The 17,822-nt window shown below is 36.2% G+C and overlaps 3 protein-coding genes across 4 annotated transcripts in view; 1 reads left to right on the top strand and 2 right to left on the bottom strand.

Moving 5' to 3' along the window:
* Positions 1 to 2,207, bottom strand: part of rnf144aa (ring finger protein 144aa) — a 35,383-nt gene extending 33,176 nt beyond the window's left edge. Inside the window, exon 1 of one of the 2 annotated variants that reach the window (XM_079853638.1) lies at positions 2,076 to 2,207. The gene's annotated coding sequence lies outside the window, so the exon portion shown is untranslated. The remainder of the gene's footprint in view (positions 1 to 2,075) is intronic. The other variant, XM_079853639.1, reaches the window with a different exon arrangement.
* A 632-nt stretch (positions 2,208 to 2,839) lies between these two features.
* rsad2 (radical S-adenosyl methionine domain containing 2) lies at positions 2,840 to 7,061 on the bottom strand. The gene is made up of 6 exons (XM_079853536.1): positions 6,657 to 7,061; positions 6,045 to 6,206; positions 4,659 to 4,888; positions 4,416 to 4,565; positions 4,111 to 4,143; positions 2,840 to 3,767 (listed from the first exon to the last, which is right to left on the bottom strand). The coding sequence occupies exons 1-6, from the start codon at positions 6,955 to 6,957 to the stop codon at positions 3,603 to 3,605; spliced, it is 1,041 nt and encodes a 346-aa protein (XP_079709662.1). The 5' UTR covers positions 6,958 to 7,061; the 3' UTR covers positions 2,840 to 3,602.
* Positions 7,062 to 7,664: 603 nt separating this feature from the next.
* On the top strand, positions 7,665 to 13,061 carry cmpk2 (cytidine monophosphate (UMP-CMP) kinase 2, mitochondrial). Its single transcript, XM_079854251.1, has 5 exons — positions 7,665 to 8,373; positions 9,270 to 9,384; positions 9,559 to 9,760; positions 11,058 to 11,291; positions 12,225 to 13,061. The coding sequence occupies exons 1-5, from the start codon at positions 7,795 to 7,797 to the stop codon at positions 12,343 to 12,345; spliced, it is 1,251 nt and encodes a 416-aa protein (XP_079710377.1). The 5' UTR covers positions 7,665 to 7,794; the 3' UTR covers positions 12,346 to 13,061.
* Positions 13,062 to 17,822: the final 4,761 nt, after the last annotated feature.

A 17,822-nucleotide genomic window follows, 5' to 3' on the forward strand; every position in this document is an offset into this window, starting at 1 on the left:
TGTAAACAGACCGCCGTTATCTCATTTAAGATAATATTTGAAAGAAAAAAACATTTCCATGCCAAATAACACAGGTAACATTTCTCAAAACTCTACTTGTCAAAGATAAATACATGTCTCCCTCATAGTAACCCATCTAAATGATGACTTTAAGCCAGTAAAGTAATGAATGCTGGGTGTTGAGTAAATACCAGAGGAACTGCACTACCAAATGTAAAACTGGTTTAGCAACATGTGGTGTTGTCAAACCTTTGCAGCCATTAGTTACTTGAGAGGACCAATGGGAGTAAAGAGTTTGTCCTGGACACTGGCTGGAAGTATTTTGATAAACCCTCTTTCCTAAAATGCAATCTAGCTTGACCACCAAAAAAAAGTATGGTGTATGATCCTACCAACTGAATTCTCTAAGTAAAAGATACTTAAATTATCATGTTCCTTAACGGATACTGATATTTGAAATTTATTTATTTGCAATTTCTATTAGTTATGGCATCTACTTGTAAGTCAACACAGAGGGGTTTGGATTTGGACTACATATTTCCATTGAAATGGAATATTGCATAAAACACTTGCGAATAAAAAATATCTACAATAAAAATGTAAGTTGCTTCAATCGGGGAAGCCATAGGGGATCTTTTTTCCTACATCATAAATGACTTGCACCTCAGAGCACGTAGACGAAAACCAATAAACGCTGTCATGCATTCAGATGCCTGGTATTTAGTAAATGCAATCGTGAGACACTTCTGGGAGGTCATTAAACCAAATCATTTTGATGACAGACCTTGGCTCAGGCATTTCAGAATGATCAAACCAACATTTGAGATGCTATGCAATTAAACTGGGTTAGTCTAGTTATCAAATCACATCCGCGATGTCCCGTGAGTTTTTTGTTGCACATCATGGGATTTATTCGGTGAATGTGTCATAGTTTATGCGCATGTCTTCTTATCGAATAAAAAATAAATACATTTCGCCTCAATTGAGCGCATACAAAAAGTATGCACATTTTTAGAATTGATGTGCATTGTGCATCTTGGTAGCCTAAAGAAAAACTATTTTTATACAAACATTTAATTTGGTGGGGCTGAGAAACATATTAGAAATTCTACTTTTGTTGACAAACATTTATATGATTAATCATTGGTTAGTTTTAAAATTTATAACCTCATCCTCGTCTCCTGCCTTCTTGCAATATTACAAACAACGTTCAAACCAAATGTACCTTCCAAAAAACATTTACTTGAGATGTCAACAGATGCATTGAGAAGATCCTGGTACTTTGGATCACACATTCAGTTTTCACGACCCAGGGAGGACCTTATTCCTTTATACTGCACAATCCCCCCAAAAAAAAGCATGGAAAATCCCTATAACTCAAAGCTTCTTACTGTCTTTCCAGGGAGTATTCAAGGGTTTATGTCAAAACTTAACAATCTACACAATCCTGATCCTCTAGACCCCTGCAGAGCACCAGCACCTAAACTGGAGCACATCAACTCCTCAAACACCCGAATGGGTCATTTCATATGAATATTAGCATCATCTGACTGGACTGGCCAAGGGTCCCACGATCCCAAAACAGAGTGTGCTGCCCTGCCTACCTAGGCAGCTTTTTTAGACATTACAGCAGCATTTTTGGACATCACGATGGCCAAAAATGTTGTCTAGGTAGGCAGCACACCAGCTTTTAAAAGCCAGCCCATCTTAATGTGACAGTATGTAACCTATGAACATACAATAAAAGTAAACAGCCATCTTAGACATCAGTCGGGTGAACAAATCTAGCCTATATGAGAGCTGCACATCCAAGAAGAAAGTGGAGTTTCGCCGTTTAGCCAAATGTAGCCTAGATCATTTAAGCATTTCCAAAAATGAAAAAAATTAAACCGAAATTGTGATATATTGACTGCTGACATAGACATTTGGCTTTAAACGAAAGAACGCTGCACAAATCCTATTGCATTAATGAAAGTCAATAGTGTCGTATACAGCGAATGCTGTGGATAAGCAAACATTCTAGTTTAAGACAGACACGTTTATCATAGCTATCTGTAATTGCACGAGCGTTTTACCTTATGTCTTCATGTAGTTTTGCAGGCAGATATAAGAATCAGCTGATCCGTCGTACGCGTTGTGAAGACGCCATTAGTCCTAGCACTGTTCTGTACAGACAGCGAGTCTGTACGTCTATATATTTGTAATGTGTCTCTGAAGCGAAGGCGCAGCACTAGCGCCCTCTATTGGACCGTGCAATATACAAACTATAATGGGGCTTTAGAAAAAGACTTAGGACCTGCTACAGTTTTGGGAAGATTATTATTTATTTATTTATTTATTTATTTATTTTCTGGCGAAGTTGAGGTAAGTAACATTATCTTACATGTAACATGAGGTGTCAACCTGAAGTTTATTCTGATTTTATTAACCATCTTTCGAAATTTGTATGCTTTTATACCGATTTATCTTTATCTGAAAGACATATTTCAAAGTGAGAGTTGGCTATACTGCAACAACATGCGTCAGATCCATTGCCGATACTTATCAAAGACCTGTTTTCTTTTTTCTTTTCTTTTTTATATTTTGTTAGTTGGGTATTATGAAAGACTAACGGGTGAAATATTACATATGGATTTGTTTGGGCAACATAGTATGACATTTATGATGATGGGGACATGTGCTCTATAACAGGGATTACAAATACAACTGAGCAGCGAGAGCCTGAAGAGCTCTATCAAGAAATTCAAGTTAGCAAAATCAGTCATTTTAAAAGGTGCTTTGTATGAAGGCCTTAAAAGATGATTCTTTGGGCAGTTTGAACAATTACATGAGATCAGATGTAAGTTGTCAAAAATGTTTATTTACAAAATAAAATAACACAATATAAAAATACAACTTCACTGTAAAATGAAAAGATAATCGAGGTATCATTTAGATTTCTATAGATTTCTTTTATCAAGGTGCCTCAGTGAACTTCTCTAGAAGTGCTTTAAAGCTTTTCCATTATAATGGGGTGGGGTTACAGGAGGGTAGATAGTCTTTTGAGTTCTTGCAAGAACTAGAAAACTCGCCTTATAGAAAAGGAGCTTACAGGATTCCAACACTGTGATCTGAGGAGCCTCAAACTGTGGCTTAAGTAAATTGCCAGTTCTACTGTATGACAATTAAAGCATCTAAGGTGCATTAAGTCTTAATTGTAACTCAAAGTGTCTTCATGCCTTCAGAGTGCACATAATTAAACAATAGGTAGATCATTTATCAATAATTTTCCTATACAGGATTACATAAAAACAATTACTTCTACTAAGAAAGTCAATGTAAAGAAAAACACAGCAAAGTAAAAGTTAAAAACATACCATGGGTAATGCAAATACTCAAGCATAATTCAAATAAATTTTTTTAGCATATATCTATACAAATAATCAATATCTATAAGTATTTCAGTGCAGTAGAATCTCCTTAAAAAAATATTGAATATACAGACATAGGCACCACGTATCATCAGCTTATATATGGGGCTGTAACTATACTGTATAATTATTTATTGTTTAGCATCAGCTTTCAATGTAAACACAGAGTAAAAAAAGCAATATTGAGAAAGGTCACCACTCCAGTTTCATATCTTCCTTGCTCCACGCATATTTCCCCCCTCTTATGAGGAACATCTTCTCGTCAAAACCACTGAACTTGATGGCCTCTTCCACACCAACATCCAGAATGGACTTTGACGGATCTTTCCTTCCCTCTCGGCAATCCAAGAAGCGCATCTGCGGAATCAGATACGGAGAATTAAAAATCTATTTATGATGATTGCTCTCTCTGATGATGTAGCGTAGACAGCATGATTATTAATAGAGATCAGAGATTATCCAAGGGGGAGAAGTCATATGAAGTCTGGAATGAGGCAAATTACTGCAGGCCTTATTAGATTCCTATCCATAATCCCTTCACTACTGATATGATGACTTTTAATGTAATTTAAAGGAATCACTGTAATAATGGTGTAATCTAATATACAAAAAATCCTTTTGACTCTAATGACAACATAATCAAATATTTATTTAAAAAATCCTTTGTGCAATAATGAGAAGAAAATATGACACCACTTACATATTCATCAAGAATCAGGTAAGAGTCTCTCATCTGTAAAAGGGAAATAGATGAGAAAATAAACAATTTGCATCAAGTTAACAGTATGCTTTATATTCAAATCCCTGGCTTCCATCTCTGAACAGAGCTATTTTATTTAAATTCAAAACTCATTTACCTCTTAAAAGCTTCGGTAATGAATTGAAACTGAGAGTTTATTGCTGAATTACCCATAATTTGAAGCCACTTTATCTAGCAAATTGTAAGCTATTTTGAAACAGTGATCTGAATTGAGCCAAAGTATGCGCTCTGTGTTTCAAAATTACCTTTTGATTAGACTCTGGAACCAGACACTCGACGCTCTGATGGCGGTCCAGGAAGTCTTGGAATTGCTGTTCGCTAATGACAAATTTCTCTGCCTCGCGGAGGCTGTTCTCCCCTGCGTTTTCACCATCAATTAGCAGACACTGGAAGACCTGAGTGAACATTGCAATACACATATTGAGCAGCCTGGTTATAATGATAGAGGAATGGAACATGGAAGTCTGTGGTAAAAGAAGTAACTGTACCTTCCAGCGCACTGGGTTCAGAGCAGTGATCTGCTCTGTCATATCTTCGTCCACGTTGTAGGTGTTGATAACCGAGTTGATTTTGAAAGCCACCTTGTAGTCCCGGCACCAGGAGCAAACTTTATGTAGATTATCCAAATGGCTCTTCTTGCCCTGACCTCGACCAATGACTTTATTGGTGTCTTCGTTAAAACTGTCGCAAGATACTGCAAGAATGTCCAAGTAGTCACCTGTAGAAGATGCAAATTAAATTGACCAATTTAGGAGATGACAGTGCTGTACTTTAACTCAAGATGCACAGCAGTAATATTTTTTTATTCTAAGGCACATTTATAAAAGCTAAGGCCTAAGTCCTGTCTGTGAAACTGGGCCTATATGTGTAGGGGAAGTATTTTTCTGGTTAATTAAGTCACCATATGCAAAAACATTTGATCATTTTAAGTAACATTTAAATACATGCTTTAAAATAACCACCTATTTAATCACTTTTAGCATTCCATAATTAAGTATTTTATAATAAACAATTTTTGGTTACACTTTATTTTAAGGTGTCAGTATTACAGTTACATTTAAGTACTGAGTAATAATAATTAACTACATGTACTTACTATAGGGTTAGGATAGGGTTAATTGCATGTAATTATGCATAATTTATAGTTACAGTAATTACATGTAACATGTAACAATGACATTGTAAAATAAAGTGTTACCCAATTTTTTAGCAAATATACTGTTCAAATGAAAGTGAAATATTATTTCAGTTTAAAATAACTGTTTTCTCCTTTAATATATTTAAAATAAATTTTGTTATGTGATTCTGTGATTCAGATTCTTTAGTGTCAGTGATCCTTTAGAAATCATTCTAATATGCTGATTTGGTGCTAAATAAACATTTCTTATTATTATCAATGTTGAAAACAGTTGTGCTGCTTAATTTCGGTCAAAATAACAACATTTATTTGAAATCGAATATGGTTTCCCCCCATTCTTTTTATACAGACAGGGTCAGGGATTCTTATGTGCATGAATTAAAAATAAAGATCAATTGTTTGATCAAATCTCATTACACACAATTAACGAATTGGAACAGACAAAAGAAATGCAGAATGCGGTGCATTGTGACAAACAGGTGTTCATGAAAGTGCTGTGGTGGATTTTGTTGCTGTACAAAAAATATGCATATTATAGGCTACTTAATATGAATATTCTTAATATCCAATTCTTAAATGGAGCTTAATAATTAACCTATAAGTATGTATTTATATTGTGTAGAGCTGTATGCAATCAACATTGAGATTGTTATTACTGTGCAAAATGTGTAACGTTCACCCTAAAGTGCTTTAAAATGATCTTTGCTGACCTCTGGTGGTCAGGAATGATTCTCACCGTATTTCTGAAACCAGGATTCTTTGATCAGACTGCCATTACTAACGATGCTGACGCTCGGAAGCTGCAGCTCCTGTTTGCAGTATCGCACCAACTCTCCCAGAAAATTGCCTCTCTCGTGAAGAAAGGGCTCTCCGCCCGAAAAGTTGACTTTTTCCATTCCTAAAACATACAAACCAAGTTTTAGAATAAAAAAAGAGTCTAGTCATCATTAAAGTTAAAAGTTAAAAATATATAGCCTATAATTTACATTTATATTGAATTATTAATTATGAAAATTATAATAAAAACAAATATTAATATTAAAAAAATAATAATATCCATTTATATTAATAGCTAGGCTACATTAAATTATTAATGTCGCATGTCATGATCTCATGTGATGACAGGTTGCCCGCCCTCGTGCCATTAACCACGTCATTAGAAAAACATGGGTTTTATGATTAAAAAACAAGTTATTTTGATTAAATATTACGAGGGCACATGACTTTTATTATTATTATTTTTTGTTTATTTAGCCTATTTTAAAATAATGATTTGCCCGGATAATAAATTCTGCAATATTCCATAAAACAATCTTAATTTGAATTGCATGGTGACATGTTAGATTACCTGCTTCTTTCAGAAGTCGTAACCCTCGCTTTGCCTCTTCAATAGGCAAGACGAACGAGGTCTTCGCAGTGTGGAAACAAAACCCACATTTGTAATTGCACTGCCGGGTAAAATGGTAGTTTACACTGCTTGGAGTGGTCAGCTGTTCGCTGGATCCCTCTTTCTGCTCTTTGGTGCGAATCTTCGGACGACTGATCATCCCAAGAGGTTGCACCAGTGAGCCTGATACCATCATCAAAATCCATCTCAACAGGGCTGAAAATAAGCTGTGGACGTTCTTGAAACACAACTGCATCAACATTCTTGCAAAACCAACTTGGTTTGATGTCACTGGTGAAGGTGTGTAGACTGATACTCAGAGAGCTCACACCCCCCTTTTATAGGACATTCTCAAGTTCCTGTTCTGATCAGTTTCTGTTCTTGCTCGGAGGGGCTGAAAAACGAAAGATAAATAGCCTATCAGCTGAGTCAAACATATAGGCGAAAAACGAAAGATAAATAGCCTATCAGCTGAGACAAACATAGGCGTGTATGTTTCATTTCCCTTAGAGTCACCTGGCTTTTGTAAATAACCTATCTCTTTATAAATACAACCACGGGAAATTAAGATGCAGCAACATATTATTCTTTTATTTTATAGGAATATACTTCTTGTCCTATCCTTGACACTAATCCAACAAAAATAACAATCATTAGGTTAATATAGTCACACGTACAATTTTCACTAACTATATTAACTACGACTTTTGCCTCAATAAACTCCTAATTACTGCTTATTTATAGTTAGGGATGTAGAATATGGACATGCAGAATAAGGCATTAGTGCTTATAATATACTAATATACATGCTAATAACCAGCTAGGTAGCCTTATAGTGAGAATTGGACCCTAAACTAAATAGCATATAGCTCAACTGGATAAACCTGCTTAAAATCAGCCCAAGTTCACCGTAGCTATAGTGTTAGAATGCTTGGCTGACTCAGCTAGGCTCGTTTCGTGAGTTACGTAAGTGGACTGCTGACTATCCTTTCGTTTTCGGGTCTAGTTTCGTTTCTCTGTAAACGCTAGCCGTAAAAATGCGAATCTTGAATTCTTCCTTAGCCTATATAGGCTACTGCAATATCTAACACCGTTCACAATGCTAAGGAGAGCAATGTTTCGCTGTGGAGAGCTGTGTTCGCGTGTATTTGCGGTGGAGCTTGATTTGCGCGCTGAACCTCTTTATTTCACACTGAGCTCAAGCCCACAGGTTCTCCATCATGATCATCAACGGCTCTTTGGAGATTGTGGGAAGCTCTTCTCGCTACATGTTCAAAGTGAGAACAGAATTGAGAAAGCGCAAACGCACGCCCAAATAAAACACAAGCTGTCTTCAACACTCTCGCGAGATTGCGATGTTTTTGAAGCGTCTTCGTTTATTCCGGACGACGAAAATAGCGTCGTTAAAGGCTTTTTTATACGAGACAAATCCACTACAACACTTTCAGAGGACTTATTAAACACATTGCGGCAGAGTAAAACAGTATGTGTGTTTTCATACAAGCGCGAGGGTCAGCATTGCTGGCAGGAGCTGTGGTCACCTGTCAGTCCAGTGAAGGAGTCAGTGAGACAGTACATCACACCTGCTACAGCAGCAGAGCATCACCCATCCACACTGAACATCAGGAACTCCGATGTCTTCTACAGTATGGATGAAGCCTATAAGGTTCTTCAGGAGGTACAGTAGGATTTTGAAACATTTTGGGACCAGATTGTACTTTAGGCTATACACATAAATAGGCTACTACTACTACTAGCTGCTACTACTACTACTAGGCTACTACTAAGTAATAATTAATAATAATAATAATAATAATAATAATAATATATATATATATATATATATATATATATATATTTATATTTATATATATATATATATATATATATATACACACACACACACACACACACACACACACACACACACACACACACACACACACACACACACACACATATATATATATATATATATATATATATATATATATATATATATATATATATATATATATATATTACTGTAGTAGTATGCAGCAAAGATGCATTAAATTAATCAGCAGCACAGAAGCTGTTTTTAGTTTCTCGAGCAGTAAATCAGCATATTAGAATGATTTCTAAAGGATCATGTGACACTGAAGACTGGAGTAATGGCTGCTGAAGCTTTGCCATCACAGGAAAACATTACATTTAAAAAAGGATTTAAAAAAAAAAAATTGTAATAATATTTCACAATATAAATTTTTACTTTCTACTGTATTTTTGATAAAAAAAATGAGTATTGCATAGCATATAAAATACTTCTTTCAGTAAATAAATCAAAATAAATAAATAAATATACCAACCCCAAACTTCTGAACAGTTATGTTTATAAATGTGTGTATACATATAAAAACGGCTGCAGTTATACCTGTCTAGATGATTTTACTTTGATGCTGAAATGAAAGTATACTTGATTACCTGATCTAAAGGAACAATGAACAATGGGTGATTATTTAACCAATGCAGTTCAGTACTCTAACCACAATGCAGCTTGGGGTAAAACATTGCATCCTCCTCTGCCCATCCCAGTGCACTGACATTATCCCGGAGTCAAAGGAAGTGTTGAAGCTCGTAGACGAACAGCTGGAGACAAGCAGTGGTGATGGATATCCTGTCATTGTGATCGAGGGACTGGATGCTACAGGTTAACAATGAGCCTTTGACAAATATTTTGCTCTGCTTATTAATACCAATCAGAAAGTAATATCATCTAAAAATTCATAGCTGTCAATATGATTCAAATCATGCTTAAACAAGTAGTTTGCACTCAAAAATGTTGTTGACTTCTCTCCATACCTTTCCCTGATTCCCCCTATAGGTAAAACTACTCTCACAGAAGCCCTGCGGGAGTCTCTGAATGCCACTCTGCTGAAATCTCCTCCCCAGTGCCTGACTTCTTTTAGACAGCGCTTTGACTCAGAACCACCCCTCATCCGCAGGGCCTTTTACGCTCTGGGGAACTACATCACTGCAGCCCACATCGGAAAAGAGTCCTTAAGGGCTCCTGTCATAGTGGACAGGTAGAGATATGTGTGCCACAAATACACTCACACGATTCAGCTGATGTTTGGGCAGCACTGGGATGTAGCAGATGTATGTTTGTACGTAAAGCTGGATTTGTGGAAATTGAGGCTCGCTCAAACGTAAATGTTTATTTGAGGATATTTTAAATATATATCAGGTAAAATCTAGGGCTGTCAAACGATTAATCGCGATTAATCGCATCCAAAATAAAAGTTTGTGTTTACATAATATATGTGTGTGTATGGAGTATAATTATTTTCTATATATAAATACACACACATGCATATACATTTAAGAAAATGTGTTATTTATATATAAAATATGTATATATAATATAAATGATATATAATATAAATATATATACATAGTATATACATGCAAATATTTCTTAAATATATACATGCATGTGTGTGCAAGTATTTATATATAGAAAATAATTATACACCGTACACACACATATATTATGTAAAAACAAACTTTTATTTTGGATGCGATTAATCGCGATTAATCGTTTGACAGCCCTAGTAAAATCATTTATTTTTGTAGTCAGAGCTGTATTTATCTGGCAAAAAAAAAAAAGAGAATATCACACCATATTGAATTTTACATGGATGAAATCGAGGCTGTGAGGAATAGATGTGTAAACCTCACTCCCCTGGCCTCAAGAGGCGTGCTAGCGGTTAATACTAGCGGCTTCAGTCATTAGCGTCCTTGTTAGCGCACCAGCCTCCCATGCCGATGACCAGGGTTTAAATCCCACACTGGTGTGCGTTTCCCAAAGCTAACTATGGTTGCAAGTTCCGTAGTTACCAATAGAGTTCAATGGAACTTGTGACCATAGTTGGCGATCCTTTTGGGAAATACACCCTGGAGTGGGGAGAGTAGGACCGGTTACATTTGGGGCCGTGACCGTGATGGGAGTGAGGTTTAGGGGGGTGAGTGTAACAGACGTAGGGCAGTAAGAGGTGTGCGTGCTTTAGTGTCCTTGTTAGCGTGCCCGCCTCCCATGCCAGATTGAATCCCGCTCAGAGTGGGTCAAGTAGGACCTGTTACATTTGGTGCCGTGACCCGGATGGGAGTGAGGTTTGGGGGGGTGAGTGTAACGTAGGCCAGTAAGAGCTGTGTGTGTGTAAACCTCACTCCCCTGGCCTCAAGAGGCACGCTAGTGACTGAACCTGGTGTAAGGCTAAAAAAAAAAACCCCACGTATGACCCTTTTAAGTTATTTCCTTTTCCCGGCATTGATATAGATAACCTCTAAACAAATTTTTATTTATTTTTTGGTCTCCTTTAGGTATTGGCACAGCACAGCAGCGTATGCCATTGCCACAGCAGTCAGTGGGAGGGTTGAAAACCTCCCTAGGCTGGACTCAGAGCTCTACCAGTGGCCAGGAGACCTGCTTCAACCAAACCTGGTGCTGCTTCTCACTGTCAATCCAGAAGAAAGACTGAGAAGACTCAGAGACAGAGGACTGGACAAGACCGTTGAGGAGGCTGAGCTAGAGCTCAATCAGCTCTTCCGACTTAAGTAGGGCAACTTGTTGAAGTCTTTTATTTTTTAAGATCACTTGCTTACTGTATGTGATAACCCTTAAAGTTTTCAGATGTTGTGCATCTCTATATTGGATGATTACTCTAAAGTAAATGTCAATAGCTATTTCTTGGGCATTTCCAGCTAATAGTGCCAATTGTGAGAGAAAATGTGGCTTTTCTTGAAGCATTTTACTTGTGAAAAAAGTAACAACTTAATATGAAACAACATTAATAATTCATAATAGAATTTCTCCTTAAAACATGTTTGTGCCAACCCCATTCAAAATGTTTTAGGGTTGAATATAATGTGTAAAGAAGACTTGATAAAGAAGACTTGATAAATACTTTTTTTACCATGTGGTCAAAGAATTTATATCACCCCCTCATGATTTCAGAAACATCTAACCATTATTGTAATGTTGGATCATAACAGGCTTGAACAGAAAATGTAGAAACAATGACAAATTTAGCATTTTCTCTGGAAATGCATGAATCATTTTAGCTAAAAAAATAAAATAAAATACACCGATACTGAAATATGACACTATAATTTCAATAATGGCAAAATTTCGGTAGAATTAATTTTTGAAATTGTATACACTGCTGTTTAAAAGTTTGGGGTCAGTATTTATTTATTTATGTATTTTTAAAGAAATTAATACTTTTATTCAGCAAGGATGCATTTAATGGATCAATAGTAACAACAAAGACTTTTATATTTCTATTTAAAAAAAAAAAAAGTTTATTCATCAAAGAATCCTGAACAAATCCTGGTTACCACAAAAACATTATGGCTAAATTTGCTGAAAATGACCCCTATTGGTAGCCAAGTTTTTAAGATTTTCATCCAAACAATATCAAGTATATTCAGTAAGACTATAAGCAAAACAGCTTTGGTGCACTTATGACAAATTGCTCTTTTTTTCAGAGTGGAGGAAGCTTACAAGAGAATCCAGAATCCCGCCTGCATTATCGTGGATGCAAGCCCCTCTCCACAAGAAGTGCTGCAACAAGTGCAGCGTTTAATTAGGAACAAATGCCACTTGTAAACAACCGGCTCCCTATCCGACGGGGCAAGAAGCCCTGCAATCCCTCCGCAAACCACTAGATGGTAGTGCAGTGTTACGATTCCATCCTCACTCAACTAAACCCACCGTAAGAGCCCCAGTCAGCCGAGCCTGTTGATTGAAAGGGAGGCTGGTGGCTAACTGCCAGCATATATTTCAGGGCTCGTATCTGGACATGTCACAACATATTCCCCTTCCCACAGAGCTTTAGTGATGACACGAGAGGGAAAGTTATTGCGGGTGCCGTAGCTGGATGTCAGCTCTCATACGCAGGGTCACAGCGTCCACTTTCCTCACTCTGACTTATTCCCAGTGAAACACAGGAACTCAGCTAAAGAGGTTTGAGAATTCATCAATCACTTCAATTAGATTTAAACACAAGAACTCATTGTTGGTCAGCTCGGCATTCACTCCTATAGGAGATGGAATCAAGGGACCTTATGGAGGTATTAAAAGCAATAGATCTGGTCCAGGCAATTTAAACTTGCTTTGATTTGTTGCTGTTGCTTTTGGACCCAGACTCTGATCATTAATTAAGAGTGATATGCTAGGACAAAAACGTACATGTATAACTCAGTTTTTAAGTTCCAGTTTGTTTATTGTACTGAAATAATCAGCTAAGAATAAATTTTAATATAATACACATCTTTGTTTTTTTGTTTTTAAAGAAAGTTCACCTAAAAATTCAAATTCTGTCTAAAAAAAAAGACAAATTGATTTTGGTGATTGCTCTGAAATCTCATAAACTGTTTGTAAACACATCGTGGCAAGTTTTGACAGAGATTGCGATTAAATATCAATATCTGTCAAAACTTGGCACGATGTGGTTAAAAACAATTTATGAGATTTCAGAGCAATCACCAAAATAAATAATTAAATAAATGAAAATAAAAAACACCACAATAGTCCATGCTATATTGCAAGCCAAACAATATTTGTGTGAACAGACTGATTTATTAATCCTTTTATTTTCTTTTTCTTTTTTAACCTTTTTTTTAGCTATTAAATCTCAATCAAACTTGGCACAATGTGTTTACAAACAATTTGAGATTTCAGAGCAATCACCAAAAAAGACACACACACACACACACACACACACACACACACACACACACACACACACACACACACACACACACACACACACACACACACACACACACAATAAAAGTAGTCCATGCTATATTCCAAGCCAAACAATATATTTGTGTGAACAGACTGATTTATTAAGACTATTATTTTCTTTTTCTTTTTTAATAATTGTTTTAGCTATTTAATCTCAATCTCTGTCAAAACTTGGCACAATCTGTTTACAAATAATTTATGAGATTTCAGAGCAATCACAAAAAACACCAAAGTAATCCATGCTATATTCCAAGCCAAACAATATATTTGTGTGAACAGACTGATTTATCATTACTGTTATCTTATTTTTACTTTTTAATTAATAGATTTTTTTTTAACTATTACATTTTAATCACTATCAAAACTTGGCACAATGCGTTTACACACAATTTATGAGATTTCAGAGCAATCACCAAAAAAAACCCCCAAAACACCATAAAAGTAGTCCATCTACTATATTCCAAGTCAAACAATATTTTTGTTAACTGATTTATTATTATTTATTTCTTTTTTCAACTGAAAATATTCTACCATAGCTATTAAATCTCAATCTCTGTCAAAATGTGGCGCGATGCATTTACAAACCATTTTGGAATCTTAACACAAACACCAATGAGATTTCAAGCTATGGCAGTGGGGAACATTATTAGTGCAAATCAACTTAAATTTGATAATGACCGAAAGAGTTTTCATTTTTGCATCAAATAATCTTTTAATTATACATTTGATCTTCAATAATTCACATTTAGCACACACACACGCCTTAAGTGCCACGGCATGCATGCAGGCGCCCACCATGCCCTCATGCACTAACAATACAACACTTATCCTATAATTCATTTATATGGTGAGCACTGCATTTACCCAGTGATAGCAAGATTAATTAAAGGTTTTAGTAATTATGAGCTCAGTGAGGATATGGGCCAGGAAAGACGGAGTGACCCGTCTCCCTCACACTGATGCCTCAGCAGTGCGGAGAAGAGACTAGGGTATATTCATATGGCAATTAATGGAGTCCTGTAGATCACTGTCAGACGGCTTTCCACACCACTGCGCAATTACACACTCCCCTTAGCCAATTATTGAATCTCTTGCTATAGATGCAATTATATGTTTATTTTTTAACACACTGCTTATATGCCCGGTGGTGGTTAATATTAATGCCTCACAGGCGTAAAAGGCCAAATTTAAATATGCGGTGTGAGAAATGTACTGGTCAGTGATTTTAATAAACTCGCTCCAGTTAAATTCCTGAGATTTTCTGCTTGGAGACCACAGTGGTCCCCAGTGGTCAGACAGTCGGGTTGATCAATTTTACATCTATTTGCAGTTGCTCTCTGAGGGAATATACAGTGTTTAAGGATTATATGTTCAGTTGCTATGGACAGACGCTCCTACAGCGCAGTCCTTATGAACTAGGGAGGGGGTCAAACATGTGCTCTTACAATACTGTGGGTGACTTCTGCGGTAAGTAGCTTGAGCAGTGTTTTTTGTATTGCCATCCATTACTGACTGTAATAAGTCTTTCTTATTGTGTTTTGTGATAAGATATAGAAGCATGTTTTTGTAAAAAATTAAAAAATACATTACCGTTCAAAAGTTTAGGGTTGGTAAGATTTATTTTTGTATGTGTTTGAAAGTGTCTTATGATCATCAAGGTTGCATTTATTTGATTAAAACAGTGAAAACAGTAATATTGTGAAATATTATTACGATTTAAAAATAACTATTTTACTTGAAGGTAATTAAAATGTAATTTATTCCTGTGATGAATTTTCAGCATCATTACTCCAGTCTTTAGTGTCACATGATCCTTCAGAAATCCTTCTAATATGCCGATATGCTGCTCAAGAATAATTTATTATTGTTATCCATGTAAAAAAAAACAGCTAGGGCTTCTTAATATTTTTGTAAAAAAAACATGATACACTTTTTTCAGGATTCTTTGATGTAATAGAAATATTTTGTAACACTGTAAATGTCGTTACTGTCACTTTTAATGAAATGCATTCTGACTTAAAAAAATAAATAAATAAATTATATATATATATATATATATATATATATATATATATATATATATATATATATATATATATATATATATACTAACCCCAAACTTTTGAAAAGTAGTGTAGTTGTAAGATAAAAGAAATAAAGCCACAATTACCAGAAATAAATTGTTTTAATTGTGAGAAATAATGTCAGAATTAAAAAAAATAAGGTCAGAATTCGAGAAATAATGTTACAATTATGATAAATACAAATGTATTTGTGATATGGTACATTGACATAAAAAATAACAATTGCAAGAAATAAAAAAAAAGTTTTTTACACTAATGGAAATAATAATAATAAAAAAAATAATTATTAATATTTTCTTTAGATGCGAAGGATCTATGGATATCCCCTTCTCTATATTGTAACTTGTTAATAAATTCCATATTATTTATAACAGAAAGTAAATTCGAATAAACTTGATATACTTAACAACCTCATATATTCAAAACACTACAAACTACCAATCACGACCTTCATTTTTCATTTCACTTTAAACTATTTATGGATAAGAGACCTTATTTCCGAACACTTTAATTTAAAGCCATTTACAAATGTGGAATCTGATTATAGTAATCAGACATAAAAACAAAGCTGAATTGCGAATTTCACCTCTTTAAATAAACATTTGATCATATGTGCTTTTGAAATCTGAAAAATCAGGTCAGAGTGCAGAAGGTCTGTGCAGAGGCAAAAGGTAATCCACCATCCTCCCCAGCAGGCCCCACACAATCTACATCGGCCACTTCAATATTTCATTAGCACAACAAAGAACAAGACAGAGAAAACCCTCTCTGCAATAATTAAAGATCCAGCAGGGATGGAGCCGCACAGCAGTCTGCGGTCCCCCCCGCCTAAGTAATAGATCAAATGAAAGCTGTCCCTATGAACATGAATAATGAGTGAAGTGTGGTGGAGAAGTGGGGGTGGTATAGGATGGTGGGCTGGAGTGGGATCTAGAGACCTGGCACTGACACCCGGGCCCAGAGACACTGCCAACTGCAGGGGGGTGAGGGGGGGCCAGAGGCCTATAGGACCCTATGGAAGAGGTGGCAGGAGGAAGACCAGAGAGGGACTATATGTGTGTTTTATGCATCTATAACTGCAAATATGCCACCAGATGATAAGCAGGTGACTTTAGATCAGAGTTCATAACTTTTAAGGGGTTATGATGGAGATTATGATTTTGTGATTAGTAACGCTTTACAACAAAGTTATATACATTAATACATATCTTTTTTTGTATAGTGTATAGTGTAGTGACAGTGGCCTGGGACAATGATCAGTTGTAGAGTTTAGCACTCATTATACACAAACACTTGATCACGGGATGCTGCGAATGACCAATCAGAATCAAGTATTCCAGAGACTTACTTATAGGGCCCTATTTTAACGATCTAAGCGCATGGTCTAAAGCGCACGGCGCAAGTTCACTTAGGACGTGTCCGAATCCACTTTTGCTAGTTTAACAACAGGAAAAATGGTCGGCGGTAAAAGGGTTGTCCCTATTCTCATAATGAGTAATGGGTGTGTTTTGGGATTTACGTGTGTTATACCAATCAGAGGCTCATCTCCCATTCCCTTTAAATGCCAGTTGCGCTCGCGCCATGGCGGATTCGCTATTTACATGACAGAATTTGATAGTGGAAAGACCGAACGCGTCTCCAGAGCGCAAACGGATCTGCTCGTGCGCGAGGTAAAAGTGCGCATCTACGGGACAAGCCGGATTCCACCATATCTTTATGTACACAATAATCATCTTTTACATTATAGTCCTTTTATTTGAAATATTTGGCATGTTTGTGTGCTGCTGTGCGTCCCTGTGTGTTTAATAAGCAGAGTGTACCCGCCTATAGGCGCACATTACCAACGCGCACAAAAGCCATTGACTTTAGACCAGGTTTCAGTTGGTCAATGGCGCAGGCTATTTCTGTTGCCTCAAAATAGCAACGTGCCAACAGTGCTCCTGAACACACCTCGTTTTCAGACCAGCACGTCCATGGGCGCACAAATGGGCGCAAATGCATTTGCTATTTAAACAACGTGGCGCAGGACGTGAAAATGATAACTGCATCGGACTGAAACTAGCAAAAAACACTTGGGTCGTGCTTGGCACTGCATTATGCCAGGTGTAAGATAGGGCCCATAGACTTTTTGAATAGCCCTTGTTCATATGAAGAACTGGGCAAATATATATTCTCTTTACATTTATGGGTAGATGCACCCTTAAAGATATACAGAGATGCACCAACAGAAAATGAGCCGAACATCAATGT

Source organism: Squalius cephalus (genome assembly GCF_949319135.1).
Source record: "Squalius cephalus genome assembly, chromosome: 20".
Taxonomy (NCBI): Eukaryota; Metazoa; Chordata; class Actinopteri; order Cypriniformes; family Leuciscidae; genus Squalius; species Squalius cephalus.